This window comes from Rattus norvegicus, chromosome 5 (assembly GCF_036323735.1).
Source record: "Rattus norvegicus strain BN/NHsdMcwi chromosome 5, GRCr8, whole genome shotgun sequence".
Classification (NCBI taxonomy): Eukaryota; Metazoa; Chordata; class Mammalia; order Rodentia; family Muridae; genus Rattus; species Rattus norvegicus.
In genome coordinates, this window is record NC_086023.1 from 118,483,504 (window position 1) to 118,503,131 (window position 19,628).

General features: G+C 46.6%; 1 protein-coding gene across 3 annotated transcripts; it reads left to right on the forward strand.

The window, feature by feature from the left end:
• Window positions 1-5,184: 5,184 nt before the first annotated feature.
• On the forward strand, window positions 5,185-18,088 carry L1td1 (LINE-1 type transposase domain containing 1). 3 transcript variants are annotated; one of them, NM_001399842.1, is made up of 4 exons: window positions 5,185-5,267; window positions 5,841-5,923; window positions 11,806-12,784; window positions 16,117-18,088. In NM_001399842.1, exons 3-4 carry the CDS (start codon window positions 11,870-11,872, stop codon window positions 17,728-17,730), a joined length of 2,529 nt encoding a protein of 842 aa, NP_001386771.1. In that variant the 5' UTR covers window positions 5,185-5,267; window positions 5,841-5,923; window positions 11,806-11,869; the 3' UTR covers window positions 17,731-18,088. The 3 variants fall into 3 exon arrangements, with proteins under 3 accessions (NP_001386771.1, XP_063144499.1, XP_063144498.1); XM_063288429.1 differs by lacking the exon at window positions 5,185-5,267 and adding an exon at window positions 5,336-5,416; XM_063288428.1 differs by lacking the exons at window positions 5,185-5,267; window positions 5,841-5,923 and having other exon boundaries at window positions 11,734-12,784.
• Window positions 18,089-19,628: the final 1,540 nt, after the last annotated feature.

Genomic DNA, 19,628 nt, shown 5'->3' on the forward strand with positions numbered 1-19,628 from the left:
TCCCATTAGAGATGGTTGTGAGCCACCATGTGGTTGCTGGGAATTGAACTCAGGACCTCTGGAAGAGCAGTCAGTGCTCTTAACCTCTGAGCCATCTCTCCAGCCCCACTTCAATACTTTTTAAACATCTTGACTTATTTATGTATTTTATGTATATGAGTACTATCTTCATGCACACCAGAAGAGGCAATCCGATCCCATTATAAGTGACTCTGTACCACACGTGGTTCCTGGGAATTGAACTCAGGACCTCTGGAAAAGTAGTCAAATGGTCTTAACTACTAAGCCATCTTGCCCCACTTCTACTTAATACCTTTACCTCTGTGCCTTGAGCCCCTCCTCCTCCTGGCATCAGAGAAGCAACAATCCCGTAATAGCATCATATAAAGGTCAGTGTTCAATTTCCCTTTGACCTCAAACGTTGTATAGGTTCTGTGCCTCGGTCAGGATTCAAACAAGCTTAACAAAATGAGGTGACTTTTATATAATCAATGTCTTTGGTTTTTGCTGCTGTTGCTGTTTGGTTTTGCTTTGCAACAAGGTTTCATAATGACCTAGGCTGGCCTCAAACTTGCCAAGTAGCTGAGGTTGGACTAGAGACTCCAATACTCTTAACCTCCACTTCTCAAGAGATCACAGGGTATGCCTTCAGGTGCAGGCTGTCTGAATTCTTTTTAATGATTGCATGATTGAATTTTAATCTATAATTTCTTCCTTACCCTCTAGTCCTTCATTTAAAAAGTATTTATTAGTAGTATGTATGTATGTATGATGTTTCTGTGTGGTTTCATGCGTGTCATGGAGAATGTGTGGAGATCAGAGGACAGTTCTCTCCTTTTTTTACTTGGTTCCAGAAATGAAACTCGGCTTACCAGGGCCACAAGGCAAGCACTGTCACAGATGAATCACCTCACTCTTTCCCTTTTGATGTTTATTTATGTTTGTTTACTTTGGATTTGGTTTTCTGAGACAGGGTCTCTTGTAGCCCAGGTGATTTCAAAGTCTCTGTGTAGCTGAAGATGACCTTAAAATCCTGATACGCCTGCGTCCCCACCGCCCCACCCCTCATCCCCCAACCCCAACCCCCACCCCCTGTATTCTGAGAATGCAGGTGCTTGCCGCTGAGGAAATTCAGGATAAAATTTAATGGTGGTATTTTTTCTGAACCTGGCTGGCTCACAAATAATTGACACAGAGATCTGGTGTTTTTAAATCAACAAGCTGTAAGCCTAAACCGGGCAGATTCCGAGCTATTCTAACCTCTAAGCTCTTCACCTCCCAGCACTGAGAGGTCTGGAAGTTACTAGCATTCAATCTTTCTTGGCTCACTCTGCTGAAATCCTGGAGACCTCCCCTGGTGACTCCCTGGCTCTTCTCCCCTGGACCCTGGCTGGGATTGGAAGTCCACCCTTTCTCTCTCCTCTGCTTAGTCATTGGCTGTTCAGCATTTTATTAACCAATCAGATATCGTTGGGGAGCATACTTTACATGGCCTCTATACAAAAGATTCTTCAATACTCATGACAATGCCTGCGTCCAGACCATAATTAGATCTCGGAAGATAGAAATCAGCATCTGAATACACAGTACACTAGACCAACCCCCAGCAAGGAAATTAGGGGGAAATTAGGCTCATTTGTGTAGTAGAGGCTTGTCTAGCATATTTGAAACCCCCCAATTTTTTTCTCCCAGAGTTGCAAAAAAACAGAGAGGGAGAAAGGGAGGCAGAGGGAAAGAGGGAGGGAGGGAGAGACGGAGAAAGAGAGAGAGAGAGAGAGAGAGAGAGAGAGAGAGAGAGAGAGAGAGAAATTAGAGACTGATGAGATCATCACTGGATGACCATGTTTGCCACCAACCGTGATGAGCTGAGTTCCAGTCTTGGGACCCTCTAGGTAGAAGGAGGGAACCACCTGATGAAAGTTGTCTCCCGCCGTCACTCAGGTGCTGAGTGCGGCACACTCAGACACCCCCACACAGGTAGATCACATATTTGCAAAATAGCATTAAAAGAAAATAAACCAGAACATTTTTTGCACGACTAACTATATTCTGAATTGTTGCCTGCATTCCTACAGTACACTTAATACTAAATCAAGCCGTTTTCTGAACCATACTGGCATTCAACCTTGATTGTGCATATTTGTACAAATGCATGGTATGTGTGTGTGTGCGCGCACGCGCGTGTGTGCTCATATGTGTGTGTCTGTGTCTGTGTGTGTCTGTGTCTGTGTGTGTCTGTCTGTGTCTGTGTGTGTGTCTGTGTCTGTGTGTATGTGTCTGTGTGTGTGTCTCTGTGTGTGTCTGTCTGTGTCTGTGTCTGTGTGTATGTGTCTGTGTGTGCGTGTGTCTGTGTGTGTGTGTGTGTCTGTGTGTGTGTGTCTGTGTGTGTCTGTCTGTGTCTGTCTGTGTCTGTGTGTCTGTCTGTGTCTGTGTGTCTGTCTGTGTCTGTGTGTATGTGTCTGTGTGTGCGTGTGTCTGTGTGTATGTGTGTGTGTGTGTGTGTGTGTGTGTGTGTGTGTGTCTGTTGCTGAAGGTAGGATCCAGGACATATCAAATAAATGAAGTACTCTACCACTGAGCTACATCTTTAGATTCCCTATCATTTAATTTTTTAGTTTAAGGAGTTCTATTAATGTAGTAGTTTAAAAGAGAGCTACCCCTCTCTATTGTTTTAGAGTTGGTCCCCAGTTGGTGAACAGTTTGGGGAGGACTCAGAGGTGGGTCACTGGGGATGCACTTTGAGGTTTCAAAAGACTCCCAAAGTTCTGGAGTCCTTCTCGCTCGGCCTCATGGCTGTTTCAAGATGGTATCTCTGAGCTCTAGCGCTATCCCTGCCTCCCTGCTCGCATGCGGGCCACCATGCTGGCCATGAACCTGAACCTGAAGATGAAGCCCCATCTTAAGTGGTCTTGCCCATGGTGTCTCATCACAGCAATAGAAAATTAAGATAATAATGTCAAAGAGGAAGTACAATGTTGAAAAGAGAAACTTCACTTACATGAACTTAGTGAGGCTTTTCTACTCATGAGCCAGCTGCGAGGCCTAAGGCGGCCCACCTTCTGTCTGAGCCCAGCGAGCCACAACCCCAAAGCCTCTGCCTCAGGACAAATGCCTGCTCATCTTTCTTTTGAAGACAAACTCTCCCTGTAGAGTGTAGGTGGTCCTGGAACTCAGCAGTGTACAGCGGAGTGGCCTGGACTCATTGGTATCCACTTGTCTGCTCCTCTCTGGTGCTGTGATTAAAGATGTGGGCCACCATGTCCAGCAGCCCACTCTTCTATTGATCAATTAACTAATTAACCAATTAAATGTGTATTTACCTGCACAGATGTGCATGCACCCCAGGTATGGTTGGTGCTCTCGGAGGTCATGCGAGGGCATCAGATCCTCTGGAACTGGAGTTTCAAGTGCTTGTAAACCATCATGAAGGTGCTGGAACTTGATCCCGAGTCCTCTGCAAGAGCGACAAGTGCTATTAACCACTGAGCCCGAGTCCTCTGCAAGAGCGACAAGTGCTATTAACCACTGAGCCCGAGTCCTCTGCAAGAGCGACAAGTGCTATTAACCACTGAGCCCTCTCTTCAGCACCAACCTTTTTTTTTTTTTCTCGGAGCTGGGGACCAAACCCAGGGCCTTGCGCTTGCTAGGCAAGCGCTCTACCACTGAGCTAAATCCCCAACCCCAGCACCAACCTTCTTTTTTTTTTTTTTTTTTAATTAACTTGAGTATTTCTTATATACATTTCGAGTGTTATTCCCTTTCCCGGTATCCGGGCAAACATCCCCCTCCCCCCTCCCCTTCCTTATGGGTGTTCCCCTCCCAACCCTCCCCCCATTGCCGCCCTCCCCCCACCAGTCTAGTTCACTGAGGGTTCAGTCTTAGCAGGACCCAGGGCTTCCCCTTCCACTGAGCACCAACCTTCTTAATCCTTCAGAAAATGTGGTGCCGTGGCTCCCTTGTTTCCTCGTTCAAGAAGAGGCTGTAGCGCATGCTAGTCGTAATCCTGGATACAGTGAATAAACCTGTGAGTGAGAAGGACGTGAAAAGGAAATGTAGTAATTGAAGAAATTTGGCTCCTGATAACTGGGAATCAAGAAGCCGGTGTACGAAACGAGAATACATCGTGTGCACCTGCAACCCCTGCACTTGGTTAATTAAAGCAGGGGGAGCGCCTGGAGTCTGAGGTCCATCTAAGCTTCACAGGAAGTTTAAGGCTAGCCTGGGCTACCTAGCAAGGTATTGTCTCCAAAAGGTGGGGGTGGGGACGACAGAGGGCTATGGTAGAGCTTTGGGATTGGAGCCGTGTGTGTTCTTTAGGAAAGGTAAAAATTCACTCACATGAACGTTAGGTGAAGCCACTTAAAGAAGACCTTTGTTTTTGTTTTAAAGAGACGGGTCTCACTGTAGTGCCCAAACCAACCCAGTTCCTCTGCATAAAGGGGACTACTGCCTTCAGAGTAGCTGGAGGTCCACAGGTGCTGCCACCATCCCCGCAGGAGTTAATCTTTGACCTGAGACCTGGGGATGGGAAAAAAAGTCAGCTTTGAAAGAAGTGCGAAGTCGAAGTACGGATTGGTGGTGTAACTCGGTTGGAAAAGAGCTTGCACACACCACGTTTGTCCCCTAACAGCCCCTGCCCTTGGCTCCGTTTAGGGAAGTGGAGGCCAGAAGGTCAGGAGCCTGGAGTTAGCTACATATATAATTACAGGTTGAGGAGATTTTTCTCAAACCATGACCTGGGAAAAGGCATCACCGAGAGACAGCTAGTGTGAAGGTCCTGGAGCAGAAAAGTGAGGGTGAGAAAGGTTCTAGAGGTGTCGGAAGGTCGTCTACCTCATCAACTGGCTTCAAGAGAGGAGCTGAGAGAGATACCGAGGTTCTGTTCCTAAGCCCTTAGTGTTGCTTATGGGGCGACCAGAACCTGAACTCAGGACAGGGGTGCGTACGATCCCCGGGCCAAGCGTGAGGCCGTGGAGCAGCGATGGGGCAATTTATTTATTTTTTTTTTAATTTGCACCCTAACTGGCCCCTAGTGTGGATGGCTTATGGGCATGGGCCACCTTGCCTTGCAGGCTCAGGCCCCACTGAGTTTCGGCAGGGGGCTAGGGAAGCCAATGGCGAGGGGGGTTGGGCCTAGAAACCTGCAAACTTCGCAGAGGGAGGGGAGGAGTCTGCACCGGACGACCGGCGAGTCTCTCCTGCGCTCAGACGCCGGCCCTGCTTTTGTTGGCGCGTGTGACCTCCTGGCTGGACCTCGTGGCTCCCAGGTAAGGCTGCTCAAGGCTAGGCCCCGGATGTCCCGGTGTTTCTCACCCTGCTCTGCCTGGCGGGCTCCGGGCTGGGGAGTGAGAATTGCTCCTGCACACGGAAAGTGGGGACAGTGAGACAGCCGGGCGGGAGCTGCGCGAAGGCGGAGGTGAGCTTGAGCGGCCGCCCCAGAGTTTTGCAAAGAGCCTGGGGGACCCCGGCTTTCAGGCCCTTCCCAGCCTCCGCCATCGAACGCTTTTCTCGGTGTCTTTGACTGGGAAGGAGTTTCCATCAGTTCCTCCACAAAGTTTGTTAGAACACGGAGCAGGATTCTTCTCCAGTTCATTAAAGGTGTCATGTTAATGTGCTCTCCTGCACAGGGCAGAAGCCACCGTCCTCGGGCCCTCCCTTTGCCTTCTTGTATTTGGGTCCGGGGTGTTCGTTCCCTCCTTGCCGCCTTCTCCCTACCCCAGTGTCCCTGTTGATAACTTGTGGATACTGTTTAAGCATCTCTAAATACACTTACTGTTGATAGGCGGGTGGTTTTCTACCTAAGTCACAACTTGACTTCTGCGATACGCACTTAATTCCAGGTGCTGTGGGACGCCAGTGTAGGTGGACAGATCAATCCTGACCTGAGGAGAGCTGGTTCCTTCCTGGGGAAGGCACAGATTTGGTAAGCTGCAGGTTGTGCTCGTGGGGCACAGAGAAGGTCCCTCTAGAATGTGACAGAACTGTCTTGGATTGAAGCTTGTTATTTGGGGAGGGTGCTTAACCTAGTGTGAAGAATGTTTGAGAGCATTGACCCCCCCCCCACTAGGAACCATTTAATGCCCGAGTTTGAAGCATAAAATAAGTCGGGCCTTGAGCCTAGCGCTAGGAGACAAAGGTACGTGGATCTCTTGAGTTCGACCCCACCATTTACTACATGGTGAATTCCATATGAGCCAGGGCTATCTAGAGACCCCGACTCGAATGGATGGATGGATGGATGGATGGATGGATGGATGGATGAATGGATAGATAGATAGATAGATAGATAGATAGATAGATAGATAGATAGATAGATAGATAGATAGATAGATAGATAGCAGAATGCATACATAGCTTAGGCCTACAGTCCCAACTGCTTTGAGGCTTGAGGCAGAAGGCTCCCTTGAATGCTCTTTGGGACGGTTTTAGTGAGACCCTGTCTCACTAAACGTTAAACAAGTTTGTGAGATCTTTTTTTCATCCAAGATCCTGTGTGGTCTGATGTTTGTCCTTAAACTCTGCAGCACCGAGCCAAGTTGGCACATTTCACGTCAGGTTCGGTGGCGGCCATTAGAGCTGTGATTAGGAAACTGATGAGCTGCTTGTTTTGCGCTGTGCTTTGCTGTTTGCTTCTTTTAGAGCTGTTGGAGCTGCAGTTTTGGTCTCAGCCTCCCAACTGCTGGGATCGCATTCCACCGTAGCTTGATTTACATTTTAAATTGTTTGGGGGAGGGGTGCTTCCTTGGTGCTGTACTGTAGAAAACCTACAGAGGACTGTGGAAAACTCCCGCCTGGAGGATGGGGGGGGGGGGAGGACAGGACTTCCTGGCTGTAGGAAGAGACTTGGATTTGCATTTCCTTGGCCTCTGCTTAGTGCCTCTTGTCAACTCTCGCCCGCTTTTCAAATGTTTATTTACTCATTGCATTTTCAAATTAGCAACTCGTTCCTTATTGTGCGGGTCCCCTCCCTCTGGATTGTGGATTCTCCCTTCCCCACCTTGGAAGGTTTTTCCGGCCGGTGGTGCACTGCTTAGCTTGTGCCCTGGATCCAATTTGCTGTACTGCAGGATGAAAAAAAGTCTTCATCTTGCATTTGATTTGGTTTGATAATGTACTTTTGAGAGAATTTCACAGAGCCCTAGCTGTCCTAGTTGTGTGGCCAAGGGTGACTCCTCATCTCAGCGCCACCCGCCCACCCCAGTGGTGGGATTAAAGGCTTAGCCCACCAAGCCAGGTTGTTTGGCTTGCCTGTCTTGAGGAGGGGGGTGCCTTGAACACCTGATGTGAAACCAAAGATAATCTTGAACTCCTAATCCCCCATTCTGGGATGGATGGCATGCACTCTACCATACCCCACATGGAGGACAGAGCTGCAAGGCTTTCAACCTTTGAACTCAGTCAGTGCTTTGGACAACAGCAGCTTCTGGGCTCCTGTTCTAACTTTAGCCTCTAGTTAGTGGTCTCCCTCCTGGCTTAACCCTCTGCACGCTTCGAGCTTTTGTTCTTCCTATGTGGACTACAGTTGGCCTACAGGTTCCACCCCGCCTCAGCCATTCCAACAACTTGAAGTGCTCCATAATTTTCTGTCATGGTACCTCACCCAAAAGTCCGATAGTGGACCAGGGGCTCCTGCTAAGTCAGTCACCCATAAGTTCTAGAGGGCAACTTTTTTTAACTTAATTTTTATTTTACCTGTGAGGGTGGTTCACCTGTGTATGAGTGTACTGTGCATATGTGTTGCCTGCATACTGGAAAAGGGTGTCAGGTATCCTGGAACTAGAGTCAGGCTTGTTAGCATGCCGTACAGTTACGGAACTCAAGGCCTCTGGAAGAGCGGCCAGTGCTCTTAACTGTGAGCCATCTCTCCAGGACCCTCCTTGTTTGTTTTGAGATGGGGGTCTTAATGTCTTCCAGATTGGCCTCCAATTTTAGCCAAGGCTAGTCTTGAACTCCTGATCCTCCTACCTTCACTTTCAAGTGTTGGATTGTAGGCAAGTTATATAAGTGGTTTCCTATAGTTGAGATAAATGGGTATTTGTTTTGTTTTTGAGGCAAAGTCAAAGCCCCGGGTAGGCTGGTATTGGCTGTGTACCCCATCTTGGCTTCAACCCACGTGCTGGGATTCCAGGCTCACACATTTAATTTTGGTGTCCTTGCAAAAGTCATAGCTCTTAGGGGAAATACAAAATAGTTTATTATGGCGCCATTGATTGTCCATGGCCCAGGAACACAGATTAGGTTATCACAAACTCCATATTCCAACATGGAAGCAGTCTCATAAAGTTTTATAATATTACAGAACAGAGAAAATCATAAGTCAAGACAAATTTAAAATACATTGGGCACAGCAGGGAGACAGGTCCGGCAAGTTTGGGGAAGCATTTCTACAGGCCCAGATACCGATGACATTCTTTTGAGTCCATGGATGCTCAGTGTAGTGGTCTCCTAAGTTAATAGGTTCTAAAAGGTGCTTATCCATTTGTCACAAGACACAGGGGCAGTCAAGGAATGCTGTTCTGGAAGAATAGCCCAAGCAAGATAAGGTAATTAACCCCTGGACCTGCAACCTTCCCATGTCGCCAGTGCTGAAGTTCTGATCTGACAATTGGCCCCTGCAGGCCACCATAATAGTCTTCTCAGGAGCTCTTAGGTGTACCAGGTGCAGAAAAATGGCCTCATTTGTGCTTCTTTTTCCCTTTTTTTTTTTTTTAAGATTTATTTATTATGTATAAGTACCCTATAGCTGTCTTCAGACACATCAGAAGAGGGCATCAGATCTCATTACAGATGGTTGTGAGCCACCATGTGGTTACTGGAATTTGAACTCAGGACCTGGAAGAGCAGTCAGTGCTCTTAACCAGCAAGCCATCTCTCCAGCCCAATTTTATTATTTTTAATCTCATCATCTTCATATTCTCTAGCCTCTTACAGCTGTTGAGTCATTTCCTTTTTGCTGTTTTCTAGAATTCTGGGTCTTGGCTATAACTAAGGAAACTATTCTAGGGTCAGGGCTGGTGGCGTGGAGATTATTATTTTTTTTTAAGACATGAATGATCTCATTGTGTATCCCTTGCTGACTTGGAATTCTCTGATTAGCCTAGGCTGGCCTCAGATACACAGAGATCCTCCTGCTTCACTTTACAAGTGCTACGTTTCTTTTTTTTTTTTTTTTTTCTTTTTTTTTCGGAGCTGGGGACCGAACCCAGGGCCTTGCGCTTCCTAGGTAAGCGCTCTACCACTGAGCTAAATCCCCAGCCCCTACGTTTCAAATTTTTAAACTGCGTTTTTATTTATTTGTGTGTGTTTCTATGTTTGCATGTGTGTCGACACCAATGTGGAAGCCAGGACTACCTGAAGGAGTCAGTTCTCTCCTACCATGTGGATCCTGGTGGTTGAACTCACCTAGAGTCTTCTGTTTCTCCTTTTCCTTGTGTGTGTCTCTTTGCTTGTTTTTATTTCTTTTGTTTTGTTTGTTGCCTTTGTTTCATTGTCTTTTGAGACAGAGTCGCTCATCCAGGACTGTCTACTTGGAGCAATCCTCCTGTACTGGTTGGTGGTAATAGAACCTTTAGGGAGCAAGGCCTACTGGAAGTAAATGAGGTCACAAGAGCAATAATAAGGTCCCAGGGTCTTCCTCAAGACCACATGATGGGCAGAGGCAACAACCTCCACAAGCTTCAACCATGACATGTGCTGCTCCCGAGGGCCCAAAGTGGAAAATCAGCCATGGACTAAACCCAGAAGCTGAATTGAAAGAAACCATGTTCTTCATTAAGAAGGGTGTTTTGTGACAGTGAAAAGAAACTTAGGAAGCCAAGTCAGAAGACCCGATTCCTCCTCTCCTTCCCAATCTGGGATATCCTCAGCCACGGGCTCAGTATATAGCCTTGGTGTTCAAGATGTTTGTTTCCGTGGAATTGGTTTTGGCTTCTCTAGTATCTGCAATCTGTTATCAGTTTTCTGGATTGAGAATCCCACAGTTCTTCAGGCAGTGAGGGTATGGTGTTCTGCGATTGAGCCAGCGGGTGGCGAGGGTCTGTGGTGAGACGGTGAGAGGTGATGACCTACCTACAAGGTTGGCCTGGATTTCTTCCCAGCTGCTTCCCTGAGTGGGTATCACAAACAAGAAGGTAGATGTCCCATGGGTGGTATAAACATGCTTTATTATGCTGGGGTCATCTCAGAAGAGAAGGTTCACACTCTAAATTCCCAAGCCTATCCCCCCAAGGCTGCTCACCTACCTGATGTATCTTAGCTGAAGATGAGGTCCAGCCTCTAACAGAAATCTCTGAATTGGGGGGTCAAGATCCTGGGGACACTCTGCAGCCACAGGCCAGATCAAGGTGGCGTCTCTCCAGATGTGCACAACATGGTTCTTGGGATCTGCTCATAGACTATCCGTTGGGCATCATGGTGTTACAGGCCCATGAGCGAGTGATGTCACTGGGTTCTGGCTATTAGGTGCAGCCTAATATTTTTACATATCTATACACAGAGCAGAATCTTTTTTTTTTTAAGATTTATTCATTTATTATATATAAGTACACTGTAGGTATCTTCAGATACACCAGAAGAGGGCATCGGATCTCTTTACAGATGGTGGTGAGCCACCATGTGGTTGCTGGGAATTGAACTCAGGACCTCTGGAAGAGCAGTCGGTGCTCTTAACTGCTGAGCCATCTCTCCAGCCCCATTTTTACATATCTAGAAGGCAGCTTTTAAACTATCAGAGGGAGCGTTCTACTCTCTCTCCCTATTAAATGCTGCTGTTGATATGGACTGGTTTTCCCTTCCTGCTCTGGCTTGTCAGGAATCCAGACTGAGGACCTACTTTGGTTTTTGAGATAAGGTTTCTCTGTTTAGCCTTGACTGTCCTGCTCTGTAGACCAGGCTGGCCTCAAACTCCCAGACATCCTCTACCTCTCTCTCCCAAGTGCTGGGATCAAAGGTGTGTGGGCACCGCTGCCTGGCTCGTCTAAGGGCCTTGTAAGTACAGATTGGGCCTGTGGGAGGAGAAAGAGGAAAGGGATTTATTTTGACTCGCTCAGGAAGTATCTAACATTTTTCACTCTGGGAAAAATAATGTTCTTAGGTCAACCTCAACTTTTTTGTTTTATTTGTGGTACACACACCTTTTTATCTTTCAATTTTATTTTAATTTTTTCATTATATCTTATTGTATGTGTGGGTGTGCATGTGAGGTTAGAGGATGGCAGTTTATTTGTAAAAATGCATTCTGTCCTTTCATGTGAGTCCCAGGGATCAAACTCAGATCAGTAGGCACCATCCTCCTCTGAGTCATCTTCCTTATCAGCTTTCTTTTAAAAGGCAGGGTCTCTCTCGTTGTGTAGCTCTGTAGACCAAGCTGGCCTTGAACTCCCAGAGATCCACCTGCCTTTACCCTGGAGTTCTGGCATTGAAGCTGGTCAGTTCTCCTTTTCACACTGCCTTTTTAGAATGATGTGTGTGTGCTCCATTACTGAGCTGCTTTTCCTTTGAGATGGGCGTCTCACTGTGCCACCTGCCTCACCACCACCTCCAGGGCCCCTACCTTGCTCTCCTAGTTAGACGGAACTACAGGCTTGTCCACCTCTCCGTGGGTTTTAGTCATCGTGCATAAATCGTGGCTTTTCCCTGTGGTCATATCCACAAGCACATCACGTTAGTGACCCTTTACAATAAAGGTTTATAAAGCACACATAGCGTAGTTTTAAGCATGCTTACTCTTGCCGAGTTTCTCAATAGAACTCAGCAAGAACACTTTCATTTGTTTATATTTCAGATGACTTATTTTTTTTCTTTTAGAATTTTTGACCTTCTGAAGCTCTCGCCAGGAGAAGAAGGTGCACTCCGTGTTAGTGTATCCACCATGTCAGGCGTGCAATCCAAAGCGGCTAGGCTTCAAAAGGAGCAGAAAGAAAAGCCATCAGCAGATGGGGAAAGGAAAATGGCCACATCTCCGTGTTTAAAGCACAACGACGTACCGGCAGCCATGATGAAGCAGTTTAATGCTTTGATGGAAATGCAAGATGCAATGTTTGCAGAGATGAGAGAAACCTATAAAAATGATATAAAGGAAGTGCTGTTGCAACGCGCAGCACCCTGGGTGAAGCTTCTGGAAGAGCGGATAGAACAGCAAAGAGATGCAGTCTCAGAAAGGCCAAAGCCAGGAGAGAAAGTGGAAGAGGAGCGTTCTGGAACAGACGAGGACACTGAAAACATAACTGTGAGAAGCAAGGAGAAGAGGAAGCCGGAGAGGAAGCAGGACAAAGCTAAACAACTCAACAGCAGCCCTGTTGTGAAACCGTCACTAGAGAGAGCAGGAGACGCCCTGCATCGTGAACGCGGGAGGTGTGGAGAGAGCAGCAGCCTTGTAGACACTCTAGAGAGGGAGTCCGTGAAGAGTGCGGATGAGAGACCGGCCGAAGAGCCCGGCTGTCAGAGAGAAGAGAACCGTCTAAAGGCCCCCGAAGAGAGCACGCCGGAAGGAGCCGGAGCAACCCTGAGGCTGGCCGCTGACTTCTCCGCAGCCACTCTGGATATCGGCAGGCGGTGGGGCCAAGTCTTCCGCCTTCTGAGAGAACGGGAATTGGAGCCCGAGTTGCAGTGCACGGTGAAGTTGGCATTTAAGTGTGACGGTGAAGCAAAGGTTTTCTCAGACCTCCACAGCCTCCGACAATTTGCCAACAGAAAGCCTTTTCTGAAGGAGTTGCTGAAAGATGTGTTCCCGCAAAACGAGACGAGAAGTGAAGGAGGCAGAAGAAACGAGCTTCAAGAAAGATTGGTGAGCACTCGAGAATGTGAGGGTGGGTGTGGCGGTTTTGAAGAGTAGGGTGCAATCTAAGACAATCCCTTAAGAAAATCAAGCACAGTGTGGAAATTCTAATACTGTAAGAGGTGAGCAGAGAATTGAGGTTTGCTTGACAGGAGTTCCAGAGATTGATGGGAGAACGTTTAGGTGGGTTAAAATGTAAGGATAAATACTAAGCATATCTTTTAATTCATTAAAAGGGGACAAATGAGTGGGTACAACCAAAGGGTTAGCAACAGGAAGAGCAGTGGAACTATCAGTGTGAATATCTGGGCTATGGTTTCTGAAAAGTATTTCATCATGTGTAGGAGGCTTTTTCTGTATGTGCTGCCAGGCATCATGGCGTGCCTTGACAGGTGCCCTCAAGAGACATAGGAAAGCTCTATGGGGAGCTACCCCATGTGGGTGCTGTGATCTGAACTTGGGTCCTCTGCAGGAGCTCCTACCCAGTCGGCCGTCTCTGGAGCCCTCACTTGGCCTTCATCCACCCCATCACTGCTGTGGATGCCCAGCATCTCGAACTTAGCACTAGCTTGAGCTGAAGGGGCCTTTCTAGTTGCTGACCGCTCTGGTCTCCCTCCCTTGAACAGTGTTCAAGCCTTCCATTCATTTGTCTTACATGGTTAATTGATGCATAGATCATTGCAGGTTGATATTTGAGGTTAATATAGGCTACAGATATCTTCAGAGACGTGGGGTCTTGCTGTATAGCCTGGACTGGCCTCAGACACCACACCTCCTCTGGTCTCTCTCTTTCCTGGTACATTTGGATTTCCTTTAGAGGGTGCTTACCATGTGCCCGCTAGTGGGACCACTGCATGAACATATAGAAATCCCATAGCAGAGTCCCCTTAGCCATAAGATATTAAGGGTAATATGGCTGGTGAATGCCAAAATCTGCAGTTTTGTTTTGCATCTTCCCATCACTTTAGTAAGGTTGTACTTTTTTTTAATTTCTATGTCTTTGTGAACTTTTAGCCACACACACACACACACACACACACACACACACACACACACACACACCGTCTTTAACGATTGAAAGGAACTCTTGTGGAGAGCAATACTCTTTTCTGTTGTATAAAGTATTATTTTCTAGTTTGTGGCTTGCTTAACATTTTTAAGGTAAGTTTGTGCTATGATTTTGTGTTTTCTTTTTTATTGGATATTTTAATTTACATTTCAAGTGTTATTCCCTTTCCCTGTTTCCCGTCCATAAGTCCCCTATCCCATCCCCTTCCCCCTTCTTCTATAAGGGTTTTCCTCCTCCCAAACCACTCTCCCTTCCTGCCTCCCTGCCCCAACATTTCCCTACATGGGGTGGGGGGGGGTGGGGAGGATTCAGCTTTGACAGGACCAAGGGCTTCTCCCATTATTGCTCAACAAGGCCATCCTCTGCTACATATGCAGCTGGAGCCATGGGTCAGTCCACGTGTACTCTTTGGGTAGTAGTTTAGTCCCTGGGAGCTCTGGTTGGTTGGTATTGTTCTTATGGGGTTGCAAGCCCCTTCAGCTCCTTCAGTCCTTTCTCTAACTCCTCCAATGGGGACTTCATTCTCAGTTCAATGGTTTGCTGCTAGCATCTGCCTCTGTATTTGTCACGCTCTGGCTGAGCCTTTCAAGAGACAGCTATATCAGTCTCCTGTCAGCATGCACTTCTTGGCTTCATCAATATTGTCTGGGTTTTGTGGCTGTTTATATATGGGCTGGATCCCCAAGTGGAACAGGCTCCTTCAGTCTCTGCTCCAAACTTTGTCACCATATCCCTTCCTATGAATATTTTTGTTTCCCCTTTTAAGGACTGAGCCATCCACACTTTGGTCATCCTTCTTGAGCTTCCTGTGGTCTGTGGATTGTGTCTTGGGTTATTCTAGCTTTTGGGCTAACATCCACTAATCAGTGAGTGCATACGATGTGTGTTTTTCTGTGATTGGGTTACCTCACTCAGGATATGTTCTTGTTCCAACCATTTGCCTATGAATTTCATGAAGTCATTGTTTCTGATAGCTGAGTAGTACTCCATTGTGTAGATGTACCACATTTTCTGTATCCATTCCTCTGTTGAAGGACATCTGGGTTCTTTCCAGCTGCTGTGAACATAGTGAAGCATGTGTCTTTGTTGTATGTTGGAGCATCATTTGGGTATATGCCCAGGGATTTTGTTTTTCATATTGAGGTCCTCTTTTAACACACCTAGAATTGGTACTTTGTGAAAGGTTGTGCTCCAATCTCAGTGTCCAGTTTATTCCAGTTGCTCACTATTTTGTATTTATTGTTTGTGTGGATCAAGGCTCTCATTTAGCCCAGGCTAGCCTCCATTCCCCATCCTAACACCCCACCTCTGAAGAGCTGGGGTGACAGGCACACATCATTATGCCTATCTTTTAGTCTTAAGAATGGAGGGCTAGGCTGGGGATTTAGCTCAGTGGTAGAGCGCTTACCTAGGAAGCGCAAGGCCCTGGGTTCGGTCCCCAGCTCCGAAAAAAAAAAGAACCAAAAAAGAATGGAGGGCTAGCCTGGGTTCAATTCCCAACACCATGTAAATTAGGTGTGGTTTCTATGAATGTTGGCAGAGCCTGGGGCATGAAGAGTGACATGAACTTGAGGCTAGCCTGGACTATTAGTGGCACTATCTCAAGAAAAGAAAGAATAGTTAAAAATGAGGCTGCCAAGATGGCTCAGTGGGTGCTCGCTGCACAAACCTGATGACCTGAGGGCCTACCTGGGACGCCCGTGGTGGACCAGAGAACTAACTCCTCCCTGAAAGTTGTCTTCTAACTTGTATATGATTGCTGTGGTGCGTGCATGGGCACACAGACACACAGACACACACACACAATTGGGGGGGCATAAATTGTGTTAGAGGGAACGGTAAATGATCTGGCTTACAAGGGTCATGATTATATAGGGTCCTGCTAAACATGAAGAGCGGTCATTAATGTGCTGTCAATCACATGCAACACAATAAGTACTGGGGTACAGAAAGTCAGCGTAAGCGTGATCCTATGGGAATGTGTTCTCAGTACTTCAGAAGAAGCAATTGTTAGCTGGGGTCATTATAGGAGATGGAATCTATTTGGGGACCCATATCTTTGAGAATGGATGATTGGTCTAACACTATCTCGGGAGTCATACTCACCTACCACGTACAAGGCCCTGACATTGACCTTCAACACTACAGAGCAGAAATATTTACAGATATTTGCTTATTGTCAAGGCAAGTATACTAAATTTAGAGGGTAAAATAGAAGTTTTAGCTCACTGAAATAGCTGGCTTAATTTTGTTTTTTTTTTTTAACTTCTAGGGTAAAACTCTAGGAGACACGAAGCACGAAGCTAGAAGAATGGCAAGTGACAGTTTGAGTTTCCTGTTCATCAAAGAGGTAAAAGTGGAAAGTCCAGAGGTGAAGACTTACGAAGAAGAAACACTGGATCAGAAAGATAAAGAAACTCTCAAGAAGCAAGAGGCCTCAAGGCTAGAGGGGGAAGAAGAAATCTCAGGGAAACAGGGAGAAGAAACTTCAGAGGGAGAGGCCTCAGAGTTGGGGGAGGAGGAGGGTTCAGAGGAGGAAGAAGAGGAGGAGGGTTCAGAGTCAGAAGAGGAGGAGGACTCAGGGGAGGAGGAAGAGGAGGAAGAGAACTCAGAAATGGGGAAAAAGGAAGAAACCTTGGTACTACATGACGCTCGAGGCTCAACCTTTCAGGGCCTTACTGTGACAGAAGAGCATTGCGATGAGAAAATCACCAGGAGTGCTGAGGAGATTGGTTTAGTTAGTTTGGTGGTAGACTCTGAATCAGAGGAAGAAGGAAACAGAAAGACGTCTTCTCAGACTAAGAAAAAGGAGACCTTCCATGGACTTAAAGAACTTGCCTTTAGTTACCTGGTTTGGGACTCTAAGGGAAAAAAGCTGGTGAAATGCCAGGATGGTGGAGCAGCTGCCGAGTCTGGTCAAAGGTTTGGGATACCGTGTCTGACCTTATATTTGGCTTCTCCATCTGAATCTCTAGGGGCAGGTAGTGATGGTCCTAAAGGCTGTTCACGTACAAAGTCGAGTGTTCCGTCTCAAGCCACTCCACTTCTAATGAACACAGAAAAAGGGAGGTGCAAGACACCGCAAATAGAAGAGCTAATGGGCAAAGAGGCAGACTTGATCCATGAAACCGAAGAAAACTTTAGAAGAGGCGTGATCGGTGTTATCAGACAGATGCAGAGGGAGGTGGAAAATATCAAAAACCTTTACTTTTCAGATATCCTAAACATGAAAAGCTCAATGGATGATCTGAATTCCTTAGCGTGCATGATTGAAGCAAGGGTGAACGAACAGGAAGATGCCTTGGAGGGGTTGGCCAAGGAGACACTGCAGTTGGCCAAGGAGATTGTTGATAAAGAAAGGCTGAGAGAGAGAGAGGACAGATTGCGGAGCTCCAACATCCGAGTGATAGGGATTCCAGAGAAGGAAAACCGGGAGAACGGAGCAGAGGACATAATCAAGGAAGTAATTGAAGAAAACTTTGCTGAGCTGGAAGACCAGAGTCTCGAGATTGTCAGTGCCCATCGAATCCCCAACTCAGTGGATGAGCACAGGCTCACGCCGAGACACATCTTGGTGAAGTTTTGGAATACTGGCGATAAGCAGAGAATTCTAAAAGCTTCCAGAGCCAAAAAAGAAATAACCTACAGAGGAACCAAGATCAGGCTGACAGCCGACTTATCACCTAGTACTATAGATGCAAGGAGTCAGTGGTCCAGCATCATAAAAATTCTGCAAGAAGAAGGCTTTCAACCGAAAATCCTTTATCCTGCCAAACTGGCATTTGATTTTAAAGGTAAAACCAAGGTATTTTTGGATATTGAAGAATTCAAGAAGTTTATCTCAGATATTCCCTATTTGAAAGAACTGTTTAACAATATGCCTTAGCAATCTGGAGTGCTTTCTGTCTACCAAAACACATCCAAAAGGTAGAGTCAGACAGTGCACCATGGCGTCTCTGTCCTGAAAAGCTGACTTTTTGCCCCCAGGGAAAGGGGCTGGGGGAGCAATGTCACTCCCTGCAGGTTGGTTGACTTAGACAGCGCGTGTAGCTTTTCAATAGGTATCTACCTTGGTAAAGAGGCAACTTGTCAGTGTAACCACACACAGGGAATACTACTAGAGGCCACAGTGGGATGGGAAAGGACACAGTAAGTTAGAAGAGACTGGCTACCCAGGCTGACTGAACCAACAGATTACATTACTTTATTTTTCTGCCATTGTATATTAAAGCTTGAAGTTTGAATTTGTCATTTGTTTACTTAATCTCCCTACTCCTATTTCCAAGAGTACTTTGCCATTAACTGTATATTGTCTAATAGCATCTACGTTTTATTGCCTCAACTCCTCCATTGATGCAGTCTGTACCTTAACATGTGAGACCGTGTGTGCATAGATAGAACTTCCTTTGAAATTAGTCTTTAGTGAGGAGACACTAAAGAAATCCAGGAGAACAAAGCAGAATGTTTTGTCTTGTTTTGCAATGTTCTCCATTAGCCCTAGGTGTCCTGAATCTCTCCTTGTAACTAGTGCCAAGTGCTGAAATTAAGTTTTGGGGGAAACACCATGCAGTGTTAGGACAACTGAGCAAGCCCTGGCACCCCTTTGAGGTTGGGGAGTCTACAGAGGACAGCACCAGGCACCCCTGGTTTTCCCATGCTGGGAGTGGAACCAAAGGCAGCTAGCTTTCTTTCTGTATCCTCCCTCAGTCCTGATGCAAATGTAAGATGGGCACAGTCATTCTTGCTGCTATGTTGTCTCTTTTAAAAGTTCTTCATTTTACATGTACAGATGTTGTTCGCATATTTGTGTACCACATGCCTGGTGCCCTCAGATGCCCTGGGACTGGGATTACAGATGATTGCAAGCCACTCGTTAGATGCTGGGGCTTGAAACCAGGTCTTCTGAAAGAGCAGGTAGGACTCATAACCACGGAGCCATCTCTCAAGCCGTGTTGTCTCTTGCTGTGCTGATTTGCTTTGAGCGGCTGGTAGAAAATTACCTCCATGTTCGCTTTTTTAGATGTATCACCATAACAACTTACCACTAACTTGGAGGTTAGTAACAAATTTAGGGGCTAAAGAGATGCGTTAGTGGTTAAGAGCACTGGATGCTCTTCCAAATGGCCTGAGTTTATTCCTAGTACACACATGGCAGCTCACAGCCATCTGGCGCTTGCTTCTGGCCTCTAGAAGTACCAAGTACAAATACGGTACACAGAGATAGATACAGGCAAAGCACACGTACAATTAATCTTAAAAACAAAAGCCCCAGCCTTCAGTTCCAGCTATCAGGAGATTAAGGAAGAAGGGCCACAGTGAGTTCAGGGTTCAGAATCCAGCCTGAGCAACATAAAGAGACCATTAAAGGCCTTCAGGCTGTAAAAGCAAACTAGGAATGTAGCCTGTGAATTCCAAGCTTATGGTGGCTGGTGGCATGTTCAGACGGTGGTACAGGTGGCACCACATTTCCCATCACAGTAAAGGAAGCAGGACATGAGCTCCAATGAGCCTGGTTTGTCCATAAGGCAAAGAAGAGATCATCTTTAGTTGTCTTATCTTGAGAGTTCCACCAGCCCAGCGTTGGCTCTTAGTAATCTTAATGAGCTCTCAGCTTCATAGAAGACAAGGGTTTTCCTAAGCCAAATCCAGGTCAGTTGTCTCCCTGTGGAGTTTCTGGAACCTCATAGAGTCAGGAATCCTGCATGTGTCATCTCCATTTTGGTGCCCATTGGTTGAGGTAGAGAGTGAGCCTCCTCAAGGCTGCCGAAGCTGAGGGTCACCTGG